At 45.0% G+C, this 18,485-nt stretch overlaps 1 protein-coding gene across 4 annotated transcripts in view; it reads right to left on the bottom strand.

The window, feature by feature from the left end:
* The window catches only part of B4GALNT4 (beta-1,4-N-acetyl-galactosaminyltransferase 4), a 154,279-nt gene that overhangs the window by 19,228 nt on the left and 116,566 nt on the right, over positions 1-18,485 (bottom strand). For all 4 annotated transcript variants that reach the window (XM_083417512.1, XM_083417513.1, XM_083417514.1 and 1 more), the window contains 3 exons: positions 17,985-18,052; positions 10,446-10,524; positions 7,192-7,258 (listed from right to left, as the gene is read on the bottom strand). In XM_083417512.1, the coding sequence (XP_083273638.1) occupies positions 7,192-7,258; positions 10,446-10,524; positions 17,985-18,052 (214 nt within the window). The remainder of the gene's footprint in view (positions 1-7,191; positions 7,259-10,445; positions 10,525-17,984; positions 18,053-18,485) is intronic.

Here is an 18,485-nt window from a genome sequence, read left to right as displayed (position 1 = left end):
TAGAAGGGCTGCCCTCTGCCGCTATCTCTTCATCTGTCTTCCCACTCAATCCTAGTAAGCAGAGGGGAAAGCACAGTCACCTGATACGACAGAGTCACAGTACAGAAAAACAGAGCTGGCCGAAGACTCCACAAGCCTAGCTATAATGATATGGCACTCATGGGGAAAACATCAGCGCTGCGGTTACATGAGGGGAGGCACTTTTGCGGCTCTATGGCTCACAGCTGTAACACAGGGCGGTTGTTCTCAGTTCTAGCCACAGCCTTCCTGGATAAACTTTCAGAACTGGTAAAGCAAGAGAGCTAAAGGCACCTCAGAACTCACACATCAACTGACAGACTAAATGATCTCTTAAACTGGGCTGGTGAATAAGGCCAAAAGACATACTGTGTTCGCAAAAAAACCAAAAAACCACGCAGAATATTCCTAAGAGGGCTATTGGGCTAATTATCAAGGAGTTAATTTTCAAAGGGCAGCTCTTTTGATAAAATTTTATGGCAATTCCTTTTATTTAACTCTGCCACCACCTCCAGTATTCCAGCACTGTGCTCGCTTCTGAAATGGCAAGCTCATTTTACGTAATAAACTCTGAATTGCACCACTGCGCCCAGACACACTTCACTCGCAATGCAGCTTGAAAAAAGCTGGGGGCTGAGACACACACCATCAGCTGGGATTGTGCAACAGCCAGGGCTAGCTTCTGCTATTAGCCTTAAGCAGAAGGCATTAGTAGAAAGGAACTTGTGAAGGCTGCATAAAAAAGCACCAATTAATTTTAAAAGAAAAGGAAAAAGGGGTGGGGGAAGACTTTGATGTAGATTCTAAGTTAAGCAAGTTCATGGAAGGAGTTTCCTGCCTCTCTTCTCCCCTTACCCCTCTGCAAAGTCTCCTGATCCATGTGGGATGGGATGGCGGGGTGGGGGTGGCGACTCTGGTGGAGAGAGACTGGCAAAGTTTCCTCCCTTAAGCTAACTTGTGCGGCAATTCCTCCCTCCTACAGCAGCCCCATCCCACATTGTTTGGCAGGGCCTCCCAACCTCCCAGAGAGGCTTTTTGAGGAGGCACAGAGAAAACGACAGAGAAAAAAAGGACGGGGACTTTCCCTTCCATTAGGTTCCTTGATCATTTATCTTAGAAGGATCAAAGGCTTTAGGATTGTATCCAACGACATCATCCTGTTCACAGGAAGGGCTTCTGCCTATGGGACAGAACTTCCCTTCCCTCTCCTTAGCAAGGGGGTTTCTGTCAAGACCAGTTTGTGCCTTCGGTGTGAAAAAACAACAACCCTCAGCAGCGGAGTGCTAAACACAATTAGATCGTGAAGTCACAGCAGACAACACCATTTCCTTGTGTGCTGCTCTGAAGGCGATCGGGCAGAAAACTGCCTGCCCTGAGAGCAACTGGCAGCACCTAATGCCATTTCGATTCCTCCTAAGCAAGGGGTGCAGGTTTCAGCCAAAGTGCTTAGCACAGCAAAAAGTCAGCTTAGCAATCAGGTTGACTCTTCACCTGGTGAAGACTGGAGGGTTCAAATGTGGGGGTGGGGAGGGGAAAAGGGCAGGGGAGGCTCAAATTGTGGCTTCACACTGCAACGCCAGAGCAGCAGACATTCGCACTCAACTCTCCCGAGTTCTCTGTTCAATCAATAAATAAGACAAGCCTCTTTTAAAACAGAAAGGGAAGGGAGAGGAAAATATAAAAGGGAAGAACTATGTAGCACATACTGGAGAAGTTAATTGCACTGTGTATCATTCTATTGAAAAGAGCAATGGCTTGCTCACACAGCCTGGTTGCCTGGGACAAGGGAGAGGAATGGCAACATTAACTCTCTTTTCTTGTGTCAGCACAGCCTGTGCATGGTCTGCTGGAAGAAAGGCAGATGTACCCATCGCTAAGTACAGGTAGTTCTCACTTGCTTGTGATTTTTTTTTTGCTGCCAAGATAACTTGTGTTTGGGAACAGGGTAAAATCAGTACTACACCAGGCATTTCTGATTGTCCCCTGAGGAAGGGGAAACAAACATAAATGATTTTATTATTGCGGCCATTCCCTATTTGTACATAATTTACCTACCTAGTGCTCTCATGATAGCCTTGGTCAAGGAAGTTACGCTACATTCAGAGACTGAGCAGTGCTTTCTACATAGTGCTTACAAATGGTCCTCTCGGGTGTCGCTCCCGGGTGCCCTCCCGGCGGCACACCCCACACTTTTTCCGACAGCACTAGACTGGCACATGCCAGCTGCGTCCCTCCTGGGAGGGATATATTCGCTGGGGCGGCATGCCCTGTGCTGCTTGCCCTGCCCACTTGGGATGCCCCGCCTTATAGCATGGCGCACACACACCCCACCACTCCAGGCACTGGTGGGGGTTGCTATACTGGCATGTTTTTGTATCCTGTGGTCCCACTGAGACTGGAGAAAAAGTAAAGAAGAGCACCTCCTCCCAACCGGATGAACAGCAGAAGAGGGCAGAGTGAGGAATTTCAATGCAACCCTCAGCTGACAAAAGCCTGGAAAGTTCCCTGTTGCCTAGTTAACTGCAGACAAAAGGGATCTGCTGATGTAAAACCAGCTTATGATGCTGACCAGATATTCCAAAATGATGAGCTGGAACTTGAGGAATTCAATATTTGCAAAGCCCAATACGAACTGTCTTGATCCACTCCTCCCAGACTAACGTGCAGGGTGGAAGTTAAGCTAGCCGGCAGCTTTTGCACTTTCTGAATGGTCTGGTGCAGTTATTGGCTCAAAAACCAAAACACATATAAAATGCATATTTTGATAGAAAATATGCTTAGAATATTTTGAGGGGAAAATATATTTTAAAATGCAAATTTAAATGTGAATTTTCTTGCATATTTTACACACACACACACACACACACACACACACACTTTAATACAGAAACAGGCCCAGAACGAACATCTGGGTGGATACATTCATTAAGTGACACAGACTGGAAATGTGGAAGGCTTGGTTACTAATAGTGGATGTCAGAGACACAAGAGCTAACAAATGGGCAACTTTAGGAGTCAGGGGTGGGACCTTCAAGCAGGTCCTTGTATAAACCCAAATTATCTGGATAAACCATCTCTGCTTGATTTGGCAAATGTTTCCTCCCTCAGTATTGTTCCTATAATGCTAATAACAAGACTCCTTCAAGGCAAGCCTTGGTAGCAAAAAAAAAAAGCATCCTAATAAACCAGAGCAACAATTCTGAAAGCTTTCAACCTATGCTGTGATTAAAGTTTTCCCGGCTATGGCGAGAGAAAAGATGCTTTTGACACAATGAAAGCAACCCCAGTCTCTAATTCCCCAGGTTGAATGCTAAAATTGATGCTTTCAACAATGCTTAATATATATTTCCAGCTTCCATTCCTTTCCCCCGGCAGCCTAGAGTAAATAAGACACAAATATAAAACATACTTATTTTGATTTCCCCCTTTTGGGCATTTGCCCTAAAATTTACTAGACAGTAGCACACAAGCACTTAATGACACAAAAATAAGACGTATGATATAAGAACTTTTGTGCTGTAACACAAGAGCCAACCAAGCCTTCATGCTCTAAAGCATGCAAAAGGCAACCATAAAAGTCGCCTCACTCTTATTTACAAAAATATGCCTCCTGGATTTTCAAGTCACATCTGTTTAGCTCACTGACAAGGCAGAATTTCCACTCATGCCACCTGACTGGAGCTGATACAGTTGCAGGAAAGCAAGAAGTGGCAGAAAAGCAAGAATTTACTCAATTGGTCAGTGCTCAAATCCAGACTCTGGAAGCATTTCCCAATATGACACAAGGTAGAAAATGGACCCAAGCTGGTGGAAATTCAAGATGACATTATCTGAGGTGGCCTGAGAGAACATGTCAGAACAGGGGACAGGCAAAGGACTTGGAAAGCATTTGAATAAGGACTTAGCCATACTTATCTTTCCTCTGCATTTTGCATCACTAGAAGAAACAACAATATATAAGATAAAGTAAAGGGCATGAGATATGTATGCTAAGTGAATTAATTTGACTCGGGAGGACTGTGGATACATTGAATTATATAGACTATAAAAATACATGAATGAAGCTAATGCTGTAATATATTCTACTGATCATTGCTGATTATCATAATGTTTTATGTTGCCTGCATGTGTGCATATGCTTTCTTAAAAGAAAACACAATACATTTTTTATATTAACAAAGAAGCGGGGCAGGCCGTTCACTTTTTGTGGGAGGAGACTGGATGGGCACCTCTTTTGTCAAATACACAAGCCATTTGGATCTAGGAGAGCTCTTTGCATCTACCACGAAAGGCCTGTCTCAGTCAGAAATTCTTCACCACAGCTTTCAAACATCCCTTTCGGGAAAAGTGTGCTACACACAGAAATGACAGGCTGTTTGGTGAGTGTGTAGGCCAGCTGTTCAGAGTCTCTTCATACAGAGTACAGAAAGGTAAAGTTGGGGTAAGGAAAAGTAGGAGAGGCTGGATAGCTCTGGCCAGGGCTGGGGATGGATCACTTCCATCAGTGGAAGAGATTCTAGTTACTCCTACAATCCTATGCAGACAGCATCCTGGAGCTGTATAGTACCTATGACTGTTGTGTCAGTCTGCTAGTCTGAAAGATGCAGCATGATCACATGGTAAGATTTAGCCTCTGACATTCATGCCATGGTGACTTCCAGGTTAGACTGTACTAACACTATGACTTAGCTTGGGTCTAGCCAATGTAGTGCCCTCCAATGTAGTTGCTGGATTGCAGCTCCCCTGACCACTGGCCATGCAGGCTGGGATTGATGGGATTTAGGAGTCCAAGAACATCTACACGGCACTCTGGGTCAGCTGCATGCGCCAAAATGAAATTGCTATGTGCATTTATGGACACATCTTAGGAGCCCCTTCCGACATCTAAGAATATGCAGAGATTATTGTTGACGGTTATCTGTGCAGCGGCTAAGAATACACTACAAAGAGATCACATTGTAGCCTTTCCCCCTAAAAGATGACACCGTCTCTTCCAACTCCACGTGCAATCACTCCTTCTTAATAACTGTCCTGCAGCCAAGGAAGGAGTTTGCAGCCAAAGAGCGAGATAACAAGAAAATCACTCCTCATGGGGCACAAAGCTGCAGATCAGAGGGTAGAGGAGAAAACTCACAGTGACTGATGTATCTGGAAGGAAATATCCCCCCACAGCACATCCATCTTGCAGGCACTTCTGTCAATAGCCCAATTGCCACTATTCCTCTCGTGCCAATCGAGCCCTCGTGCTTCTGTACCAAAGGAGGCTGACTTGCCCAACCCCTCCACCTTATCTCCACCTTCCACGGGATACTTAATTACAGGCGCCTTGTGTATTGAGTGCCAGGCAGGGATCTATTCATCAAGCGCCTCCTGCTGCCGGGCCAGGTTATGAGGAGGGAAGCGGAAGATCTATGGATTTAATTAAACTCGGCACTATCCATCCCTGCTTACAAGACAGGTGCTCATAATTCAGCTCTGGAAGCACCAGCTGACGGGTATTTGCCAAGGGTGCTCTTCTGCTGGCCTCTTGCTTTTCACTCTGAGATGGAGCAAGACACAAGGGGGAAAGGGCAGCAAGAGCCCTGGGAAAAGAAGAGCAAGGTGGCGACTGCTTATACAATATATATGCCCAGGATGCACATGCCCAGTAAAGTCTATACACACTCCCAAACCCCCTTTGCCTTTTCATGAAGGATCACAGCTGCCTGCTATCTTATTTTTAGCTTTCCCTTCCTGCAACACACACACACACACACATACACACACACACACACGTACATGTCGTGATTACAGTTCTTTGCTGGCTCAGTTGCTTGATTCATCTGGGACTATTTTTCTAAGTGTATTTATCACCCCACAGACGTGGAGCAATGGACCAGCTCTTGGCTTGTGCACTAAAAAAAAGTGAATACTGAGAGCTAAGCAGTTGCAGGCAGTTATATACCGAAGGTCTAGGGCACTGGTTCTCAAACTCTTTTTCTCTGGGCCACATTTTCAGAATGAAAATTTGCTTGTGCCACACCGATTTATTTTTAATTGATAAGAAATACATCAGAAAACAAAAAGAAGCAACTCCTAGCAGTGCTTGATTTATAACATAGAACACAACTACTTTATAATATGATCATGGGACATCCAGAAAGTATAAACAATGCAGCTCCGTAAGAACATTAATTATTCCCAAAATATAATTATAAACAAGCCTCTTACATATGTACCTTAAATATGTATACAAACTCAATGAGATGTGTGAGCTTGCTTATGCCAGGTAATCTCATTTATATTAGGTCCAGTTTGAGACAAACACACTCTCATCTCCTCATCAATACAAAGAAGCCTTTCCCTTTTCAGATCTTTTCATATGCAAATCTCTATTCACAACCATATGTCATGGGAAACTGCAGAAGAATAGCCAATGCTCTTGAAGAGAGGCATGCATATTGTTTCTGGTTCTATGTATGTATGCATAATATTTTTATACTATACTATGCTATATTATACTACACTTCTGTTCCAATGCTTCTTTGATTGTCCTTGAATTTTCTTGCTACACTTGCCATTCACTCCTGCCACAGCAGTGTGGCACAATACACCCTTTGAGAATCACTGGTCTAGTGAAAGGGCGTTGGACTAAATGACTTCAAAGGGAATTTTCAGCCCCGCACATTAAAATTTCTGCCCTCTTTTTGGGGGGAGAAAAAACCCACACATTTAGACCTCTGATGTATCTACTCAGAAACACCCCCCCCCCGAGGTTAGAGGTTTCCTGCCCTACAGTGCAATCATATAGACATTTACTCAAAAGTACGCCCAAAGCTCAGTTCAATGGGATTTACTCCCAAGAAGGTGTGCACACTAATTCTCTATCCTCCATACAAAGAAGCAAGGAGCCTTAGCAGAGTTCAATGACACATTCCAGCCAAGCAAAAACACTCAAGTGCAAAGCCAGAACCTTTGCAAAGTGTGGCCTGGAGACAGGGTGCCTGATAGTACAATGGTGCTTTTTGGCATGACAATGGGAGGTCTCAATACATGGACAACCAATGAACTCTACAGGATCGTGCTGGCACGCTCTTTTCTTTACGCGTGCACCAACTACACACATTGCAGGTTGCAGGAGGAATCCTGTATCAAGCTAAGGCTGCAAAGCCTCAGGGGGGAGGGGTGCCTTACCTGTATAGAGTGAAATGTAGGGTGAATCGATGACCTCAAACTTGAAGCTGGGCAGAAAAACACGCCACTGAAAGAGACAAGAGAGTGATTAAGAAAGGTCAGTCTATATATGCATGTATTGTGTGTGCTCCTGCATGTGGGGGAAAGGAAGTTTGCGGAAGACCAGCTGGTAGGAATGTGAATGGGGAGGAATTCAGGAGAGTCCAGAAGGCAGGCTGCTAAAGTTCTCATTCAATGCCTATTTCACACCGGCTGGTGACTGTTTCTGCCCCATGTGGCTCTTCATCTGCTCTCTGGCGCAACACCTTGGGAGAACATGTTGCTTGGAGGAAGTGTGTGCTCCACGCGCAGCCAGAAGCCTGCTGTTCCTTGGGAATGTGGCACTTTGGGGCTGAGCCCAAGAATCAGGTGGCACTACCCACCATAGCCAGTAGCTTAACTAGGAAAGTTTGCTCTGTGTTTGGAAGTAAAAAGGGAAGAAAGATGCAGCACACAACTCAAGGCTTTTGTCTGGCTGTAGTTCATCTGGTGCAGCTTCTGGCCTTCAGAATGCAGGTGTGAATCAATTACAGAGATAACAAACTGAGTCACTGCACTGATCCGATAACAGCTTTTTAGTGTTACTAGCTAGTCTGGCCTGGCCACACCCTGCCATTGGGTCAAGAACATGCAATTCTGCTGAATCGTCCTGATCCTTTTCTGGATAATGGGCAACAGTCAACTATATTTTACTTGGAGCAGGCCCAATGAAATGACTGAACATGACTAAGTTAGTTAAACTTGGTTGAATAACACCCAGTATTATTTTTGGTTGTTCTCTAACCTGCAGACAACTTGGGCAGCTGTTACTCAACAACTGCCAGGAACACAGTCATCTTAAAACATATTAGCACTTTTTCTTTCCCTTTTTTTTACAGGAACATTGTATTTTCTGAGCACTCAGCCAATTTCTTTCTTTTGCTGGGAAAGTGAGAAGTGAGTGCTGTGTGGAATGAAGTTGCCCAAGTGTCACACTGTCTGGATAGTGCCTGGGTCATCAATATGATGGGTGCCTCCTCCACTGCCCAATATGTGCCATTTGGTGAACTTTTTCAATAAGTCCTATTATATTTTAACTCTTCCTTAAAAATATATATTAAAAAACCCAGCAGTCCTCATGCAGGATACACATGCAGCCATTTAAAACAGCAACACAAAAGGACCCTCTTAGCCTCACCACATAATGAGCTTCCTCTACAAGCATGATTGTGTGTTAATAAATTATTTGCAGGCCATATGCTTTATTTTATTAATTTTATTTCTATACTGCCCTTCGTCTTAGCATCACAGGGAGGTATACTTCCCCTCTCCAGCAATGAAGCACAATTACAAACTGTTTGGGAGATGCTTCTGAGCTCTCTGACATTCAGCTGAACCCTTGTTCCTTCTTTTGACTGAGGAACTGTAACATGCTGTGGCTTTCTATTAAAAGGGTAGGCAAAGAGTACCTACACAAGTAGTAAAAGAAAAAAGAAAAGAAAAGGTGTTGAAAGGCTGAACCCAGCTCTTCTCTCATGCAGAGTAGGAGCAATGGGATCAGTGAACCAAACACTGATTCAGTTGACTGAACTGCCCTTCCCCCACCTGCCCATGTGCATTTGGTTATTTTAAAAGCAAAGCACAATTTTAATTTTAAAAAGCTGAAAAGCTGTTCTGGGTAAGCAAAAGTTGTTTTATAATGTCACTGGCACCAGCCAATCAGAACTGTGCATACCTAGCTTCTGCTGTGAACACAACACAGGACTGGGAGGGAAGATGTTATTTTTTTAACAGATCCAAAGAGTGTGTGCACACTTCCACAGCAGGCTCACCATTCAAATTATGCATGTCCCTGAGAGGAAGTGCTTCTGTACCATCATTGTAAGGAACGCAGCCCAGGATTTTAGCAGAGGAGAGTCAAACAGCTGCTATTCAGGCTCACTGCTAATATTTCTGTAGCTAAGTAGACATACTGTTTTGCTATGTAACAGTTTGTAATGTCGAAACACGAAGTAGTTTTAATAAAGGCTGCTTCCTTTTCTCCTGCAGCAGGCTGGAGATTTATTATTGTTAATCGGGGTGCCTGGAAGGCCTCTGTAATGACTGACAAGCTTTCCAACATCGTGTAAAGTGGCAAAAGCAGTAATGTGTCAATGTTCATCTGTCTAGTTTATACACTTGCTTTTAGACAGGCCCATATGCTGTTCATTCTGCACATTTAGTACTTACGTAGACATGCTAAATAGCTGATGAGCAGGAAGAACAACCTTGCATGCGTACGTGCTTCATATCCATCAAAGCAACCAGACGATTGGTGCATATTATTTTAAAGCAAAGATAAATCCCATCTGGTAATTTTTTTTCTTCATATTCCCTGCACTCTGGGTGTTACACCTGCCAGGGTGACCTAGAATCCTTTTGGCAGAGACTTCACAGCAGAGACAGGCAGCCATTGGGAAGGAAGAGCATTTGCACTGAGTGGCTCTTCTTCCTTTTAATTTAGACATGGGATGAATGGAGCCTCTTTAAAAAGACTAATATTTCACCTCCAGCAGCCTGCTGTGCAGCAAAGGCTTCTGTAAAGGGAACACAGCTCCTCTGAGAGGCATGAAAATGAGGCTATTTTAAAGTTTCTAGGAGATGGGAGACATTTTATCTTGAGAATAAAAGAGTTTAAGAAATTACCAGCTAGGAAGTCCCTCTCATACTCCCTTCTGGCTCTTTCCCCAGAGAAGGACACAATTAATTTTAAGGAGAAAAGACTTTTCTCCTCAAGCTCTGAGGAAAATGAGAAAAATGGTCTAAGGAATAATCTTCCTCCCTCTGCTTTACTGTAAAGCAGATTCAAGAAGTTTAAATGGTGGAAAACATGCTTCATTCTGCTAGCTTTGGGGGGCAAATATGTACCTTTGGGTGCCTCATGGCCAGATGCTTTTTCCTCAACTGGTAATCTGCAAACTAATCCTGAGTTAATAAGAGCCGCTTCAAAACTGACTGGTGAAAGCTGTGCTAAAGATGTCTTTTTGACTATAAAGGCTTCTTTGACGGGGATGGAAGGTTTATTTACTGTCAAGATTTTTAGTCAAGAGAGCACAAAACAGAAGGCTTCTTGGCCTTTTTTTTTGGCTAAGATCAAGTGTAGGTCTGTTTCTATTTTTCAAAACAAGTTTAATATTCCTACCAGGTGCTCTGTACCTTAAAGTGGGGGGAGGCTTGAGAGGGATTTATTTACTCACACCAACTTCCACATGGTCTGAGCCACGGTCGTCCTGCTTGTGGAGGAGCTCGAAGTAATAGCGCCTAGAGGAAAGGACACTGTGTGGGAAGCAAAGGAGATCATTAGAAAACAGCAAGCATACTTCCAAGGTTACATGAATTCGAGGACTGCCATGCTGTTGTCCCTGAGGAACTCTCAGCTACAGCAGATCCTGGAGGGCCGGGGAACAGAAATCTTAGATGAATGAAGCTGGTGAATGAAGCCAGTTTCCACCCACACTCTTCCTTCCACACTGCCTCTTCGGCAATAAGTATTGTGTGTGCCCAGAGATAGGGGAAGGTAGGGTTGTGGTTCTATTTGTACTGTTCAGTTGCCATTTTCTTAGCCCATTTCCTCCTCTTTCCAGGATCTCTCAAACACCATGATCTAGCTGGAAAATGCACTCCATACCAAAGAGTGGAATTCAACAGCACACTAAGGCGATTGTTCTGTCTCTGCAAGCATTTCTGCTTGCCTGATCTCCCCTCTATTTTCCCCATGGGCTGCCCTAGGGGTTCTCCCAGCCCTCCTGAGCAGCTCTGGGGAGGACACAGAGGGAGGGGAGAAAGTCCGATTGCAGGGCTTTTCATGCTCACTTCTTATAGTGCAATAACGTAGCTGAATCTGGGCCAAAAGTGTGCTCACCCTCCACATATCAATGCTCCAAACACAGAAAGAATTGCGCAGGAGTGTGCAAAATCACTCAATGTTCCACAATGTATTTATCATGGCATCAATCACTTTTTCACAGAATTAGAAGCAATTTAGCAGTGGCTGGTGTGAGGGAAAGAGGAAGAAGATGGTGTTGCATTGGCCAAGCACTTGAGCTGTAATCTGGAAAGTCAAGTGGTTCAAACATCATCTCAGCCACAAACATTACAGCCCCACCTCCCCTCGGTCCCTCAACCTCAGCTCTCTCCCTGCTTTCCTTCTGAAATGTAAGGGCAACAACAACAATCTGTTTTGCAGCATGGTTGTAAGGATCACTGAATGCTAAGAGTCAAAGCCATGGTCTTTAAATCACTTGCCTGCCCTGTTTATGTATAAAGCATAGGGTTGGGGGAAATCTGCTTTCAACATCAACTCTGATACTAGGAGTGAAGTGGGATAAAAGAAAAGTGCCTGATGCAATGGACTATGGAGAAGTTACAGCTCTCCTCGCCCATAATAGTGTTATCAGTACAGACAGCAGAGTCAGGATGGGGAAGAGGAGATTGATATGGGGACAGAGAAGAGGTACCAGAGAGAGAATGGGACACAGGCATGCATAGCACAAAGAAATTCTGCTTTCTGATTACTGGAAGCCCCACCTGCAGCCTCATTTGGCAATACAATCTGTATCACGCGTTGTCCACATAGGTTCAGTTTTTTTGCCCATTTAAGTTCAGTTATTTTCTGTACAACTAGGCAAGACTCAAGACATTTCTTCTTCCTCCCAACTGAAATCTGGATACCTTCAGATGTGAGCCAAATTCCAAACCATGCAGCAGGATTTCATATAGGACACAAACACAGAACCTCAGCACAGGAACAAAGCAAACTAGGAAGGATTCAGGAAGCGTTCAGGAAACAACCATCTACATTGAAAAGGAGTGGAGCAAAAGGTTTAGGAATAGAACTAAAGAACAGATATGAAGAGAATGCTGCCAGCGGTTCTGGAGGCAATAGATGCCCACACCCAGTTGACAGAGGCAAGGCATTGCAGGCGCAGTTGCAGCTGAGATCCCGCTGTTCGATCACTGCTGCCTGTCAGTCCTGATCAGTGAGAGCAGAGGGCTCCTAAAATCCTTCTCACACAGGCTCTTGCTGGCTTGGTGTGCTGCATGCCACTGCTGCCATGGTAACCATATCCATCTCTCACACAGTGAGACAGAAGGCTCTTCTCTGCCTTAAGCTGCCCAAGACACCAGATACTTGGGATGCTGGGTTCATTTCACAGCACACACAAACACCCTGGGCCGACAGACCTTTGGTACTTTTCATGCAAGAGATTGTCAAGTGCTGGGAAGAAAGTGCAGGCCAACCCCATGGGGAGAATGGAGGGGTGGTGGCTGCCAACTTCAGCTGGTGCCTGCTAACTCAGCTGCAGCCATGGTTCAGCAGAGATGTGGTGCTTCAGAAGCCTGGCGGAGAGAGTAGCTGATCCACAGAGCTGGTGGCAAAGGCAATGGGCCAGGTGGAATCTTCCTGGAAACATGGGCTTGTACAGAACACCTCAAACACAAATAGCAAGGAGAGGGACTGCCCTAACATCAAGCAGCCGCCAAAGTGGGAGGGACTAGAGTGGACTGGAAGAGCATGTGCTTTGTATGGACAAGGTCACCTCTGGCAGGAAAACAAGAGCTCTGCCTGGAGACCCTGCTGCCAGTCAGAGTACAGTACTGGGCTTGATGGACTGTTTCCTATGTTCTCCAGGCAGTAGCCTTACACATCTTCAGGAACTGTAAGCTTCACACCACCTCTGGAATTCAGTCACTGGCTGCAAACAGAGGCACGTGCAGACACACCGAAGATTATTAGGCATGGTGCCTGAAGGGAGTTGCCTAGAAAAACTAAACACTTCTATTGCTTCTGAGAGCAGGGTGCCCATGTTTGGAAAGATACTGAAGAGTAGAAAGCATAAAATTGACTGTGGTGGTTTTCTTCATAGTTTTGCTTTCTGAACATTTCCAGGTTTGAATTCGCTCATCTTGATTACTATCTCTTTCCCATTGTAAACCACTACTTTCTGGTAATATTGCTGCCAGTCTTTGTGTTATGTCGCTGTTTGATTGTGTTGCTCCACTGACAAATCTTTTTCTTCTTCAACTCTCACTTCTTACTTCTAGTGTTACTGTTCTGAATTATCTGTCCCCTTTGTATTTGCTGCCAACTTGCTTTGGGATCTCTTGTTATGATCAGGTTTAATTTCTTCACTCTTCTTCCAGGGGTGGCCAGTCCCATTTTACCACCTGACATGAATGGGAAGGTGGCTCCCCTGAAAAATCTCACCAGAAGCCATCACCATCACGCAACCCTGGCGCTGGTGGCGGGAAGAGTGCCACCCTGAGGGATTCCACAGCTCAAAGCAGCTACTTCAGTCCAGGCTAGTTCATGAGCAGGCTAGTTCTGTCTTCCTCCCTCTTTTAGCTAGGCCTCAGGTTTCTTGTTCCATGACTGATCTGCATCCATTGTCTTCTGTCTTTCCATAGGCTGAAATGCTATCACTGTTAATATTTAGCATTTCACTCTTCACTTACTTCAAACTTTGAAACATTTTCCCCCAGCCATTACTTCTTAACAGTACTTCTTCTCTTCCTGCTCAGTTTGGATCTGGCAATGGGGAGGTGTGTGGCGGTGTGTGTGTGTGTGTGCTTAATTAAACTCCTTCCTAGCCAGATGTGAGCAGGTCTTGCTGTTGTTTGGATTTCAGATCACAGACTTTACTCAAGTGAAACAATGGGAAATGCATTCATTTACAATACTAAAGTTCACAAGGGTGAAAAACAAGAGAGATGAAATCACCCAAATGGGACTACAGGAGAAGCCTTCTCTTTAGCCCTCTGAGCGCAGTAGCAGAGCTGTGTGAAGACTTGATACCAAAATAGCAAAGATGTGGCGCTGCTGCAGGACAGGAATGAGGTGTGACAGATGCAGTAGTGCTGTGGAACGCTTTTTAAAACAAACAAACAAACAAACAAACAAACAAACAATCCTGTCTGTCTGTGTCACCCCTTTCATATCTTATTATGTCCCATTATCCATCAGGTAACGGAAAGAGAATCAAATCCATCTCTTTTGCCATGTGTGTGAGAGCACTGCTCTGAGTAACCAGGGTGTGTAAACCAAGAACACCAAGCCCTGCTCACCACAACTGTGGCTCAATTGGAGGAGAAGGAAGAGGAGAGGAGAAAAAAATATCTCCAAAATTTCCCTTGGGAACTCCAGGACATACTCCAGGCAGGCTTTTGCTCTCCAAGCTGGCCGAGCTCCAATCAGCTGCTTCAAGGAACTGTGTGTGGCAAATGTGCCCAAACTATTCTTGCCACCACCAACAGTCCCCGCCCTTCCCTCCCACTTCCTTTCATCGGCTCCCTAATTAGATTACAGCACTGAATTGTTCCCAGCTAATCATCTGCAAGGGAATCCGAAGTATATTCACACCCCACACTGAGCGCTTTTAAATGGTAGCCCCACAGGGGTGCCAGAAATCTTGCAAGGCCTATTCATGTCTTATTCATGAGCCAACCACAACCCTTGCAGGCAACAGTCTATGACAGCAGTTACAGGGAAGCCTTGGGCTCTCCCCATCTTGATTGTTTAGAGGAGTAACAGGGAACCTGTGGTCCTCCAGATGTTACTGGACTGCTATTGGGAGTATTTTCTCATGGCAAATCCACTGCACCATATACGGGTGCTTATCCTGACTATTTCAAAGAGATCAGTGAGGAAAATAGTTCAGTTCAATGCCTTTTAAAGCTGAAATGGGGAAACTACCTGCAGATTCACCATGCGTCTCCCACAGAGGTTCAAGAGACAAGAGATCCCTGGTTTTATTTATTTATGTCTGGTTAAGAAGACACATTTCCCATCATGCACTGGACCTTAACACTGGGCAGGCTTCAACTAACTGGTCCTGTTAGCAGAAGCCCATGCAAGGATTCTGCTAACGCAATGATGCTTCCCTCCCATCTTCCCCTGTGCCCCTGGAATTGGCTTGTGCAAGGGGGGGGGGAATCCCTAGAACAGCACATGGGGGGGAGAGAAGGGGAGATTGTTGTATCAATGCAATCAAAATGCTTGCGCTGATGGAGTGATCCTCTTAGCGCTATACTGAATTTCTCCCACTAAAACAGTACTATCACACTGATCGGTAGTGACAGAGATCACATTGACTAGTTCTGCTGAGGGGCAGGGATGGCACTTAAGCTGGAAAAATCTGCCAATGTGCCCAGTACTGAGGCTTGGTTTGGGCCCCTCTGTTCTCAGAGCAGGTGTTTGTCCATTCATATTCCTCCCACCCAGCCCCTTTTTTTGCATTTGGACAGCTTCCCTCATTTCTTTCTTCCAGCAGCTGGGGGAAGCAATAAGCATTCAGCACACATCTCCACTATTATTCCAGATCTCTTCATGTCCTGACCCTAGCAAGAAAACTCTGCATGCCCTGCTCTTCACATTTGTCCTTCTGCCAATCTGAGGGCATGGCACACAGGATACATAGCAGAGAAACAAGAGGCGATGCCAAAATGTTTGCAAATATATTTATACAGGGCACATGACAACAGCCCTTGGGCCACCACCGGCAAGGGAGCAGTTCATAACCTTGAGCAGCCTTTCCCAGCGGCCTCCTTCAGCACCACCGTCGCAAGCTCTGCTCACAACACTGGAGCTGCCTGCGGAATAAAGCCTCTTTCCCAGTGTAGGGCAAAAGGGCCTCTGTCTCTGCAGCCATTCGTTGTGCATGAACAGAACAAGTAAGAGGTATGCAGAGTGGACAGGGAAAGACTGCAGAATGCCATGGAAGTTTCTGCTCAGCAGCAGACTGATAGCACAGGCAAAAGAGAGGCCCAGACGAGAGCTGCCAGCTCCATCTAGGGCTGTGTCAAAAAGAGAGAGGCAAAGAAACAGGAAGGGGGAGCTGACAGGCACCAAATCTAGACAGGAAGTACCTTCAGACCAACAAGCTTGGAAATAGGACAAAGAGGAGGAGGAATGTAAAGGAGCGCTGCTATGGGGAAAGAAAGATGCAAAGAGATCGGAAATGAGGGGAGAGAGAGAGAGAGCAAAGGGCTCATGGAGAAGCAAGTTTACAGAAACAATTATGCATTTCCCACCTTAGATTGCCCTGCAGGAGATCTGGCCTTGGGACTGGGAGACCTGGATTCACCCGCTGCCAAGAACTCACTGTGTGGCCTTGAACAAGTCACCATCTCTCAGCTTCCATTTGAGAACTGGGGAAGCACCTACCACACAGGGTTGTTCTAAGTGGCAAGTGCTATATGAAGCAGGAGTAGCTAACCCGTGATTTCCGGTGGCCTGCACAACCCCAATGATTTGCCTCCACTATTTTTGAGTGTTTTTGGGCAGCAGGTGGCAGTATTGTGCCCCACCATTGGGAGAGGTCTCTGCTGATCTGATATGCAGGGATGGGAGGCGCCACCTCTTTTTACCTTTAGAAGAGGACCCCTTCTCCGTCCAGTACTGCACCATTCTTACAAAGTTGGTGTCATTGTTGGAAGGCTTTAGAGAGGCAAAAGAAACAGGAAGAAGCATTCCTTCCAGTTTCCTGTCTAAGGACCTTCTACCAATAGTGCCATACCACAGAGAGAAGGGGCTTTGTTCCTCCTCCCAAGGGCAGAAGACTATCCCAGGGCAGGCACTGCCCTAGAGAGCATAAACACTGCTGAGAATGTCTGTGTGTGTAAACTGATTGTCCTACCCTTTGCGCTGCATGAGTGTATGCATGTGTGTGAAATGGGCTTGGTGGGCATGCAGATCTCGAGGGAGTGGGAAAACACTCAAAGGGGCCCTTAAGCCACAGAAGCTTAGCCACCCTGATATAAAGGATAAAGAAGAGAAGAATGATGGTTTCTGACTTGGCTGTTCCATGCCCTTCAATACTATCTGGATGTCTTGTTTCTGCACCATTGTAGTGAATGAGACACAAAATATAGCTAGACCAGTTTCCATTTGTGTTAATTGTACCAAGGTTTTGACAAAGTGCCCTGTGTAGTAAGGCAACCCTGCATGCTTCACCGGCAGAACATAAGCTTTCCTTCTTTTATATCTCTCCAACAATGAAGCATATACAAGATGTTGAGATCTAAGTAACATATGCTCACTTGCTAAAATGGAAAAAAACCCACTTTTTAAAAACATGCACAATTTCATAAGATACACTTGCAATTGTATAAAAATATTAGTAATGCCTCTTTGTTTAAATATATTATCATACCTACTAGATATGTTCAGCATTCTGTTTCCAGCCTGGGTGAGCCAGCTGCTTCTGGGAGCAAACTGGCAACAGGCCTCCCCAGAAGCTGGTATACTATTTGTGAACATGGAATTTCATAGCTAAAAACCATTGAGAGATCTATCCTCTATGAATTTGTCAAAAAAGTTTTTTTAAGAAAAGTGATCTAAGCTAGTGGCCACCATTGCATCTTGTGGCTGTGAGTTCCGTATGTGAGTTGTGTGTGATCTACGGCTTCAGCAGTATACTGTGGATGGCTCTGGAGAGGGCATTCTCACACCACATTTAACATCAGATGCTGGGGGATATGGGCAAGTGTTTGCTAGCAGTACATCTCACATGCTCACAGCCCAGAGTGGCTGGGGGAACCCAGTCAGATAGATGGGACACACATATGCACACGTGCGCGCGCGCACACACGGAGGTCTACAACAAAATATGGACATGGTGTAGGCATATGTAGGTTGTGTACACACTATACCTTTTAAGCACATTCAAAGTACCTTCATGTGTGTGTGCAGCCTTAGCTGCCTAGAATGAGCAGAAGGACAGGGTAGCAACACCTACCGGATTGGCTTGGAAACTTGTGAGCTGAATTTTGTGAACTCTCCTGGGGCAGTCCACTCAGAGCCCAGCTAAAGAAGAAGAGGAGAAAGAATGTGAATATGGGGCCAAATTCAATCTTTGATTAAAGGCCAAAACCAATACGCAAAAACTAGAAGAAAATTAGGAATGGCACTGGCCGAAGTTGATTAGAACATCACAGTCCACATGGTTTTTGAGTACATTTCAGGGGAATAGCTTGAAGCTGATTCACAGCAACCATGCCTAATTTCCTAAGCAAATAAATTATACTAAGAGGAATATGGTGAAAACCCTTCATATAATGCTGTCATAATTCAACTGGTAGACGTTTCTTCCTGTCACTGTGTGATTTTATTTCCAATCTTCTAGTTGTGTCTAATCTGGTCTGTTTTGTATCTAGTGCTACAAAGTGCTTATAAAAATCAAATCACTAAGGTTTTCCTAAACAATTAATATCAGCCACACAAAACCCAAGCCACTAGA

The sequence above is a fragment of the Podarcis tiliguerta genome (assembly GCF_965153285.1).
Source record: "Podarcis tiliguerta genome assembly, chromosome: 1".
Classification (NCBI taxonomy): Eukaryota; Metazoa; Chordata; class Lepidosauria; order Squamata; family Lacertidae; genus Podarcis; species Podarcis tiliguerta.
Note: the sequence above shows the minus strand (reverse complement) of the source record. Positions and strands in the feature narration are given on the sequence as shown.